This window comes from Mobula birostris, chromosome 14 (assembly GCF_030028105.1).
Source record: "Mobula birostris isolate sMobBir1 chromosome 14, sMobBir1.hap1, whole genome shotgun sequence".
In the NCBI taxonomy this organism is placed as follows: Eukaryota; Metazoa; Chordata; class Chondrichthyes; order Myliobatiformes; family Myliobatidae; genus Mobula; species Mobula birostris.
In genome coordinates this window covers 99,400,556-99,413,501 of record NC_092383.1, presented here as the reverse complement: position 1 = coordinate 99,413,501, position 12,946 = coordinate 99,400,556, and the positions used below count along the sequence as shown (strand labels likewise).

At 47.5% G+C, this 12,946-nt stretch overlaps 1 protein-coding gene across 1 annotated transcript in view; it reads left to right on the top strand.

Annotated features, from left to right (window-relative positions):
- The window catches only part of LOC140210160 (beta-1,4-galactosyltransferase 3-like), a 45,541-nt gene that overhangs the window by 30,945 nt on the left and 1,650 nt on the right, over positions 1-12,946 (top strand). The window contains 1 exon segment of the mRNA XM_072279060.1: positions 10,377-10,499. Within this exon segment, the coding sequence (XP_072135161.1) occupies positions 10,377-10,499 (123 nt within the window).

The following is a 12,946-nucleotide window of genomic DNA, read 5'->3' as shown; positions in this document are numbered from 1 at the left end:
TAAAAAGGATAATGGGAATGGAGCGAAGCCAGAGAGACCTCACTCCGTGAGCTCTCCCTGCAGAATCCGTTAGTAATGATCTTTCAAGAATTACTAGATTCTGGATTGGTTCCGGAAGACTGGAAAATTGCCAATGTCGCTCCACTCTTCAAGAAGGGGGAGATTGCAGAAGAAAGGAAAGTAGGCTAGTTAGTCTGACCTCAGTGGTTGGGAAGATGTTGGATGACAAACGAGGGAAAATCTGCAGATGCTGGAAATCCAAGTAAAACACACAAAATGCTGGAGGAACAGAGGCCAGGCAGCCTCTATGGGGTGGAAATGTCAACACTACTTTTTTCCCATAGATGCTGCCTGGCCTGCTGAGTTCCTCCAGCATTTTGTGTTGGGAAGATGTTGGAGTCGATAATCCCGGATGAGGTCTCGGGGTGCTTGGAGGTATGCGACAACACCGGCCGTAGTCAGCATGATTTCCTCAACGGAAAACCTTGCCTGACAAACCTGTTGGAATTCTTTGTAGAAACAACAAAGGAGAATCAGTGGATATTGTATACTTGGATTTTCAGGTGGCCTTTGACAAGGTGCCACACCTAAGGCTGCGTAGCCCAGGGTATTACAGGAAAGATTCTAGCATGGATAAAGCAGTGGCTAATTGGCAGGAGGAAAGAGTGGGAATGAAGGGAGCCTTTTCTGGTTGGCTGCCAGTGACTAGTGGTGTTCCACGGGGGTCTGTATTGGGATCGATTCTTTTTACTCTACATGTCAATGATTTGAATGATGGAATTGATGGCTTTGTTGCAAAGTTTGTAAACAATATAAAGGTAGGTGGAAGGGCAGGTAATTTTGAGGAAGTAGAGAGGCTACAGCAGGACTTAGTTGAGGTAAATGGGCAAAGAAATGACGGATAAAATACAGTGTCGGGAAATATATGGTCATGCACTTTCGTAGAAGAAATGAAAAGGCTGACTATTTTCTAATTGGAGAGAAATACAAAAGACTGAGACACAAAAGGACTTGGGAGTCCTTGTGCAGGATTCCCAAAAGGTTAATTTGCAGGTTGAGCCTGTGGTGAGGAAGGCAAATGCAATGTTAGCATTCATTTCAAGAGAACTAGAATAGAAACACAAGGATGTAATGATGAATCTTTATAAAGCACTGGTGAGGCCTCACTTGGAGCGTTGTGCAAACAACAGGAATTCTGCAGATGCTGGAAATTCAAGCAACACACATCAAAGTTGCTGGTGAACGCAGCAGGCCAGGCAGCATCTGTAGGAAGAGGTGCAGTCGACGTTTCAGGCCGAGACCCTTCGTCAGGACTAACTGAAGGAAGAGTGAGTAAGGGATTTGAAAGTTGGAGGGGGAGGGGGAGATCCAAAATGATAGGAGAAGACAGGAGGGGGAGGGATGGAGCCAAGAGCTGGACAGGTGATAGGCAAAAGGGATACGAGAGGATCATGGGACAGGAGGTCCGGGAAGAAAGGCAAGGGGGGGGGGGACCCAGAGGATGGGCAAGAGGTATATTCAGAGGGACAGAGGGAGAAAAAGGAGAGAGAGAGAGAATGTGTGCATATAAATAAGTAACAGATGGGGTACGAGGGGGAGGTGGGGCCTAACGGAAGTTAGAGAAGTCGATGTTCATGCCATCAGGTTGGAGGCTACCCAGACGGAATATAAGGTGTTGTTCCTCCAACCTGAGTGTGGCTTCATCTTTACAGTAGAGGAGGCCGTGGATAGACATGTCAGAATGGGAATGGGATGTGGAATTAAAATGTGTGGCCACTGGGAGATCCTGCTTTCTCTGGTGGACAGAGCGTAGATGTTCAGCAAAGCGGTCTCCCAGTCTGCGTCGGGTCTCGCCAATATATAAAAGGCCACATCGGGAGCACCGGACGCAGTATATCACCCCAGTCGACTCACAGGTGAAGTATTGCCTCACCTGGAAGTACTGTTTGGGGCCCTGAATGGTGGTAAGGGAGGAAGTGTAAGGGCATGTGTAGCACTTGTTCCGCTTACACGGATAAGTGCCAGGAGGGAGATCAGTAGGGAGGGATGGGGGGGACGAATGGACAAGGGAGTTGTGTAGGGAGCGATCCCTGTGGAATGCAGGGGGGGGGGGAAGATGTGCTTAGTGGTGGGATCCCGTTGGAGGTGGCGGAAGTTACGGAGAATAATATGTTGGACCCGGAGGCTGGTGGGGTGGTAGGTGAGGAGCAGGGGAACCCTATTCCTAGTGGGGTGGCGGGAGGATGGAGTGAGAGCAGATGTACGTGAAATGGGGGAGATGCGCTTAAGAGCAGAGTTGATAGTGGAGGAAAGGAAGCCCCTTTCTTTAAAAAAGGAAGACATCTCCCTCGTCCTAGAATGAAAAGCCTCATCCTGAGAGCAGATGCAGCGGACACGGAGGAATTGCAAGAAGGGGATGGCGTTTTTGCAAAAGACAGGGTGAGAAGAGGAATAGTCCAGATAGCTGTGAGAGTCAGTAGGCTTATAGTAGACATCAGTGGATAAGCTGTCTCCAGAGACAGAGACAGAAAGATCTAGAAAGGGGAGGGAGGTGTCGGAAATGGACCAGGTAAACTTGAGGGCAGGGTGAAAGTTGGAGGCAAAGTTAATAAAGTCAACGGGTTCTGCATGCGTGCAGGAAGCAGCGCCAATGCAGTCGTCGATGTAGCGAAGGAAAAGTGGGGGACAGATACCAGAATAGGCACGGAACATAGATTGTTCCACAAACCCAACAAAAAGGCAGGCATAGCTAGGACCCATACGGGTGCCCATAGCTACACCTTTAGTTTGGAGGAAGTGGGAGGAGCCAAAGGAGAAATTATTAAGAGTAAGGACTAATTCCATTAGACGGAGCAGAGTGGTGGTAGAGGGGAACTGATTAGGTCTGGAATCCAAAAAGAAGCGTAGAGCTTTGAGACCTTCCTGATGGGGGATGGAAGTATATAGGACTGGACATCCATGGTGAAAATAAAGCGGTGAGGGCCAGGGAACTTAAAATCATCGAAAAGTTTAAGAGCGTGAGAAGTGTCACGAACGTAGGTCGGAAGGGATTGAACAAGGGGTGATAAAACAGTGTCAAGGTATGCAGAAATGAGTTCGGTGGAGCAGGAGCAAGCTGAGACAATAGGTCGGCCAGGACAGGCAGGTTTGTGGATCTTGGGTAGTAGGTAGAAACGGGAAGTGCGGGGTGTGGGAACTATAAGGTTGGTAGCAGTGGATGGGAGATCCCCTGAGCGGATGAAGTCGGTGATGGTGTGGGAGACAATGGCCTGGTTCTCCTTAGTGGGGTCACAATCGAGGGGTAAATAAGAGGAGGTATCCGCGAGTTGTCGCTGTGCCTCGGCAAGGTAGAGGTCAGTACGCCAGACTACAACAGCACCCCCCTTATCGGCGGGTTTAATAATAAGGTTAGGATTAGTGCGGAGGGAGTGGTGAGGCAACACTTCACCTGTGAGTCGACTGGGGTGAAATACTGTGTCCGGTGCTTCCGATGTGGCCTTTTATATATTGGCGAGACCCGACGCAGACTGGGAGACCGCTTTGCTGAACATCTACGCTCTGTCCGCCAGAGAAAGCAGAATCTCCCAGTGGCCACACATTTTAATTCCACATCCCATTCCCATTCTGACATGTCTATCCACGGCCTCCTCTACTGTAAAGATGAAGCCACACTCAGGTTGGAGGAACAACACCTTATATTCCGTCTGGGTAGCCTCCAACCTGATGGCATGAACATCGACTTCTCTAACTTCCATTAGGCCCCACCTCCCCCCTCGTACCCCATCTGTTACTTATTTATATGCACACATTCTCTCTCTCTCTCCTTTTTCTCCCTCTGTCCCTCTGAATATACCTCTTGCCCATCCTCTGGGTCCCCCCCCCTTGTCTTTCTTCCCAGACCTCCTGTCCCATGATCCTCTGGTATCCCCTTTTGCCTATCACCTGTCCAGCTCTTGGCTCCATCCCTCCCCCTCCTGTCTTCTCCTATCATTTTGGATCTCCCCCTCCCCCTCCAACTTTCAAATCCCTTACTCACTCTTCCTTCAGTTAGTCCTGACGAAGGGTCTCGGCCTGAAACGTCGACTGCACCTCTTCCTAGAGATGCTGCCTGGCCTGCTGCGTTCACCAGCAACTGGAGTGTTGTGAACAGTTTTCAGCCTCTTATCTTAGAAAGGATGTGCTGAAACTGGAGAGGGTTCAACAGAGGTTCACAAAAATGATTCCAGGATCGAATGGCTTGTCATATGAAGAGCAGTTGATGGCTCTGGGCCTGTATTAGAATTCAGAAGAGTCAAGGGTGACCCCATTGAAACCTATCAAATGGTGAAATGGCCTGGATATTTGGATGTGGAGAGGATGTTTCCTATGGTGGGACAGTCTAAGACCAGAGGACCCAGTATCAGAATAGAGGGGTGTCCCGTTAGAACAGAGATGAAGAGGAATTTCTTTTGTCAGAGAGAGGTGAATCTGTGGGATTCTTTGCCACAGGCAGCTGTGGAGGCCAAGCCTTATTGAATATTTAAGACTGAAGTTGATTGATTCTTGACTGGTCAGCACATGAAGGGTTACAGGGAGAAGGGAGGAGACTGGGGCTGAGGGGAAAATTGAATCATCCAATTTCAGCCATTTGTGTAGAGCAGACTCGAAGTGCCAAATGGTCTTAAACACAGAGAAACACCCACACCCTCTCACATATATACACACACACCCACACCCTCTCACATATATACAGAGAGACACACCCACACCCTCTCACATATATACACACACACCCACACCCTCTCACATATATACACAGAGACACACCCACACCCTCTCACATATATACACAGAGACACACCCACACCCTCTCACATATATACACAGAGAAACACCCACACCCTCTCACATATATACACAGAGACACACCCACACCCTCTCACATATATACACACACACCCACACCCTCTCAAATATATACACACACACCCACACCCTCTCACATATATACACACACACCCACACCCTCTCACATATATACACAGAGACACACCCACACCCTCTCACATATATACAGAGACACACCCACACCCTCTCACATATATACACAGAGACACACCCACACCCTCTCACATATATACAGAGACACACCCACACCCTCTCACATATATACACAGAGACACACCCACACCCTCTCACATATATACAGAGACACACCCACACCCTCTCACATATATACACAGAGACACACCCACACCCTCTCACATATATACACAGAGACACACCCACACCCTCTCACATATATACACACACACCCACACCCTCTCACATATATACAGAGAGACACACCCACACCCTCTCACATATATACACACACACCCACACCCTCTCACATATATACACAGAGACACACCCACACCCTCTCACATATATACACACACACCCACACCCTCTCACATATATACACACACACCCACACCCTCTCACATATATACACAGAGACACACCCACACCCTCTCACATATATACAGAGAGACACACCCACACCCTCTCACATATATACACACACACCCACACCCTCTCACATATATACAGAGAGACACACCCACACCCTCTCACATATATACACAGAGACACACCCACACCCTCTCACATATATACAGAGAGACACACCCACACCCTCTCACATATATACACACACACCCACACCCTCTCACATATATACAGAGAGACACACCCACACCCTCTCACATATATACACAGAGACACACCCACACCCTCTCACATATATACAGAGAGACACACCCACACCCTCTCACATATATACACAGAGACACACCCACACTCTCTCACATATATACACAGAGACACACCCACACTCTCTCACATATATACACAGAGACACACCCACACTCTCTCACATATATACACAGAGACACACCCACACCCTCTCACATATATACACACACACCCACACCCTCTCACATATATACACACACACCCACACCCTCTCACATATATACACACACACCCACACTCTCTCACATATATACACACACACCCACACCCTCTCACATATATACAGAGAGACACACCCACACCCTCTCACATATATACACAGAGACACACCCACACCCTCTCACATATATACACAGAGACACACCCACACTCTCTCACATATATACACAGAGACACACCCACACTCTCTCACATATATACAGAGACACACCCACACCCTCTCACATATATACACACACACCCACACCCTCTCACATATATACACAGAGACACACCCACACCCTCTCACATATATACACACACACCCACACTCTCTCACATATATACACACACACCCACACCCTCTCACATATATACACAGAGTCACACCCACACCCTCTCACATATATACAGAGAGACACACCCACACCCTCTCACGTATATACACAGAGACACACCCACACCCTCTCACATATATACAGAGAGACACACCCACACCCTCTCACATATATACACAGAGACACACCCACACCCTCTCACATATATACACAGAGTCACACCCACACCCTCTCACATATATACAGAGAGACACACCCACACCCTCTCACATATATACACAGAGACACACCCACACCCTCTCACATATATACAGAGAGACACACCCACACCCTCTCACATATATACACAGAGACACACCCACACCCTCTCACATATATACACACACACCCACACTCTCTCACATATATACACAGAGACACACCCACACCCTCTCACATATATACAGAGAGACACACCCACACCCTCTCACATATATACACAGAGACACACCCACACTCTCTCACATATATACACACAGACACACCCACACCCTCTCACGTATATACAGAGAGACACACCCACACCCTCTCACATATATACACACACACCCACACCCTCTCAAATATATACACACACACCCACACCCTCTCACATATATACACAGAGACACACCCACACCCTCTCACATATATACAGAGAGACACACCCACACCCTCTCACATATATACACACACACCCACACCCTCTCACATATATACAGAGAGACACACCCACACCCTCTCACATATATACACAGAGACACACCCACACCCTCTCACATATATACACACACACCCACACCCTCTCACATATATACACACACACCCACACCCTCTCACATATATACAGAGAGACACACCCACACCCTCTCACATATATACACAGAGACACACCCACACCCTCTCACATATATACACACACACCCACACCCTCTCACATATATACACAGAGACACACCCACACCCTCTCACATATATACACACACACCCACACCCTCTCACATATATACAGAGAGACACACCCACACCCTCTCACATATATACACAGAGACACACCCACACCCTCTCACATATATACAGAGACACACCCACACCCTCTCACATATATACAGAGAGACACACCCACACCCTCTCACATATATACAGAGAGACACACCCACACCCTCTCACATATATACACACACACCCACACCCTCTCACATATATACACACACACCCACACTCTCTCACATATATACACACACACCCACACTCTCTCACATATATACACAGAGACACACCCACACCCTCTCACATATATACAGAGAGACACACCCACACTCTCTCACATATATACACACACACCCACACCCTCTCACATATATACACAGAGACACACCCACACCCTCTCACATATATACAGAGACACACCCACACTCTCTCACATATATACAGAGAGACACACCCACACCCTCTCACGTATATACAGAGAGACACACCCACACTCTCTCACATATATACACAGAGACACACCCACACCCTCTCACATATATACACACACACCCACACCCTCTCACATATATACAGAGAGACACACCCACACCCTCTCACATATATACAGAGAGACACACCCACACCCTCTCACGTATATACAGAGAGACACACCCACACCCTCTCACATATATACGGAGAGACACACCCACACCCTCTCACATATATACACAGAGACACACCCACACTCTCTCACATATATACACAGAGAAACACCCACACCCTCTCACATATATACACAGAGACACACCCACACTCTCTCACATATATACACACACACCCACACCCTCTCACATATATACACAGAGACACACCCACACCCTCTCACATATATACACAGAGACACACCCACACCCTCTCACATATATACACACACACCCACACCCTCTCACATATATACACAGAGACACACCCACACCCTCTCACATATATACACACACACCCACACCCTCTCACATATATACACACACACCCACACCCTCTCACATATATACACACACACCCACACCCTCTCACATATATACACAGAGACACACCCACACCCTCTCACATATATACAGAGAGACACACCCACACCCTCTCACATATATACAGAGACACACCCACACTCTCTCACATACACAGAGACACACCCACACCCTCTCACATATATACAGAGAGACACACCCACACCCTCTCACGTATATACACACACACCCACACCCTCTCACATATATACACACACACCCACACCCTCTCAAATATATACACACACACCCACACCCTCTCACATATATACACACACACCCACACCCTCTCACATATATACACACACACCCACACCCTCTCACATATATACACAGAGACACACCCACACCCTCTCACATATATACAGAGAGACACACCCACACCCTCTCACATATATACAGAGACACACCCACACTCTCTCACATACACAGAGACACACCCACACCCTCTCACATATATACAGAGAGACACACCCACACCCTCTCACGTATATACACACACACCCACACCCTCTCACGTATATACAGAGAGGCACACCCACACCCTCTCACATATATACACAGAGACACACCCACACTCTCTCACATATATACACAGAGACACACCCACACTCTCTCACATATATACAGAGAGACACACCCACACCCTCTCACGTATATACAGAGAGACACACCCACACCCTCTCACATATATACGGAGAGACACACCCACACCCTCTCACATATATACACAGAGACACACCCACACTCTCTCACATATATACACAGAGAAACACCCACACCCTCTCACATATATACACAGAGACACACCCACACCCTCTCACATATATACACACACACCCACACCCTCTCACATATATACACAGAGACACACCCACACCCTCTCACATATATACACAGAGACACACCCACACCCTCTCACATATATACACACACACCCACACCCTCTCACATATATACACAGAGACACACCCACACCCTCTCACATATATACACACACACCCACACCCTCTCACATATATACACAGAGACACACCCACACCCTCTCACATATATACACACACACCCACACCCTCTCACATATATACACAGAGACACACCCACACTCTCTCACATATATACACACACACCCACACCCTCTCACATATATACACAGAGACACACCCACACCCTCTCACATATATACAGAGAGACACACCCACACCCTCTCACATATATACACAGAGACACACCCACACTCTCTCACATATATACACAGAGACACACCCACACCCTCTCACATATATACACAGAGACACACCCACACTCTCTCACATATATACACAGAGACACACCCACACTCTCTCACATATATACACACACACCCACACCCTCTCACATATATACACAGAGACACACCCACACCCTCTCACATATATACAGAGACACACCCACACTCTCTCACATATATACACACACACCCACACTCTCTCACATATATACACAGAGACACACCCACACCCTCTCACATATATACACAGAGTCACACCCACACCCTCTCACATATATACACAGAGACACACCCACACTCTCTCACATATATGTATACACACATACTTAGATATATACACACACACACTCATGCACACACACTTGCACATACAGTACACACACGCAACACACAGATAAATTTCTAAGCTATATTGACTGTTCTGTTGTATATCTTTCTGTACATACTATTTATTACAAATCTATAATTTGCACATTGCACAATCAGATGGAGACGTAACATAAAGATCTTTACTCCTTGTGTATGTGAAGGATGTCAAAAATAAAGTCAATTTAATTCAAATACACATTACACACAAATGCATGCACATAGTTACATGCATGCACAGAAATCACTATTAAAGGAACATTTCCTCTGACACCATTATAGATACCAAATTCTGATCCCGTTACAATCTGACGTAACTTTTCCTGGAAGAGTTTTGAGAAGATTACCAATCTGTTGTTATTAAATTTCCAGACTGCCGTACAAGACATACTTTGGAGGTGTATCTGCTGTGACACCTGAGCAGTACCTACGAATGAATGGATTCCCCAATGAGTATTGGGGCTGGGGGGGTGAAGATGATGATATCGCTACCAGGTAACCCTGAATGAGCCCTGTACCCCTGTCACTGTGCTGCAGAATGCGTGTTCTATATAAAAAAACACTCACCAAGGCCCTGGATTAGATCCCAGCTTGTAACCCACTCCAAGGGATCTGTTAAAAACTCCTGATCTGTTTAAAACAAACCCTGAACTCCTGGATTAGATCCCAGCCTATAAACCACTCCTAGGGATCTGTTAAAAATCCCATTCTATAGATAACCCCCCCTGAACCCCTGGATTAGATCCCAGCTTGTAACCCGCTACTGGGAATCTGTTGAAAACTCCTGATCTGTTATAAACCCCATTTGAAATTTAACCCCCCCCCCCGAACCCCCGGATTAGATCCTAGCCTGTATTGCTCTCCTAGGGATTGTTATTCTATATATAAACTCCCTGAAGACCTGGGTTAGATCTCTGTAACCAACTCCAGGCATCTATTGTTCCTGTGTATAAAATCTGAACCAATAAATTTGGTCTGAGACAATAACTCAGACCTGGATATCAGTGTGGGTAATTCCATGTGCAGAGATTGTGAGAAAGTGAAAGGAGGAGAGACTGGGAGAGAGTGATTGAGAGGGAATGTTGGTAAAGAAGAGAGAGGGAGAGCGAGTCACTGAGCCCTCTTTGATTTTCCTTGTCAATTGTACCTGATGTTCTCCGTCTTGCCTGATGTATCACTCATTTTCCATTCTCTCTCCCAATCCCACACTATTCTACATCTTCCTGTCACTTTTCTGTCCAGGAACACCGGCAATTTAAGGTGAGTGCAACACTGTCCCTCAGTAACCCCTCTCCCTGAGCCCTGTGCCACTGACTGTATCCCCACTGACAATCCAGCTCCCTCAGTAACCCCTCTCCCTGAGCCCTGTGCCACTGACTGTATCCCCACTGACAATCCAGCTCCCTCAGTAACCCCTCTCCCTGAGCCCTGTGTCACTGACTGTATCCCCACTGACAATCCAGCTCCCTCAGTAACCCCTCTCCCTGAGCCCTGTGTCACTGACTGTATCCCCACTGACAATCCAGCTCCCTCAGTAACCCCTCTCCCTGAGCCCTGTGTCACTGACTGTATCCCCACTGACAATCAAACTCCCTCAGTAACCCTTCTCCCTGAGCCCTGTGCCACTGACTGTATCCCCACTGACAATCCAGCTCCCTCAGTAACCCCTCTCCCTGAGCCCTGTGTCACTGACTGTATCCCCACTGACAATCCAGCTCCCTCAGTAACCCCTCTCCCTGAGGCCTGTGTCACTGACTGTATCCCCACTGACAATCAAACTCCCTCAGTAACCCCTCTCCCCCAGAGCCCTGTGTCGCTGACTGTATCCCCAATGACAATCCAACTCCCTCAGTAACCCAAGCAACACACACAACATGCTGGAGGAACTCAGCAAGCCAGGAGGCATTTAGGAAAAGATTACAGTTGACATGTCAGGCCGAAACCTTTCAGCAGGACCCTGTGTCACTGACTGTATCCCCACTGACAACCCAACTTCCTCAGTAACCCTTTTCCCCGAACCCTGTGTCACTCACAGTATCCTCCATTGACATTAATCCAGCTCCCTCACACTACCCCTCAGTAACCCCTCTCCCCCAGCTCCTGTGTTACTGACTGTATCCCAGTTGTTTTTCCTTCCTCATTCTCAGTAAGCTGTTTGCCCCCAGTATCACGTGTTACTATCCCCATGAATGTTAATATGATTCTCTGACACTGTCGCTTGTTAGTCTTAGTGTTGTGACCTCTTGTTGTTAATATTTAATGATTTATTACTATCTTCTTTTGCCATGCTGGCCTCTTTCTTACCTGACTATTTTCCCCTCTCCCCTCCCCCTTTTTCCTCTCTGCATACCACCTCTCGGTACACATGTCTCTGTTTTATGTGTTGCACCCTTTTTGGCCCCCACTGTCTGTCTCCCTCTTGCTCCCAGCCTCCTTCTGTCTCTTGCTCTCTCCACGTCTTCTCGGTTTGACTCTTTCTACCTCTCACTTCTGCCTTGCTCTTTATCTTCACCTCTCCCTGCCTCTCTTTCTCTGCCCCTCCTTGCCTTTCTCCCTCTCTCTACACTCTCTCTCTGCAACTGTCATGGATCTCTTGCTGTTGTTTTTGTTTCACTTTGTCTTTCTTTGGTACAGCACTCTTTTTCTTCCTCTTTGTCTACCTCTGTCATTTTCTCCCTATCTCTGCCTGTCTCTGCCACTCTCTATCTGGTCTATTTACATCTCTCTCTCCCCTGCTCCCTGTCTCTGCCACTCTTTCACTCCTTATCTGATCTCTCTCCATCTCTCTCCCTTCTCTCCCTTCTCCCTTTGCTTCTCTAACTGGTCTCTCTCAATCCATCTCCCTCCTGCACCTTGTCTCTGTCACTCACTATATGGTCTTTCTCCATTCATCTCCCTCCTGCTCCCAGTCTCTGCCACTCTCTCCTCTCTCTCTCCATCTC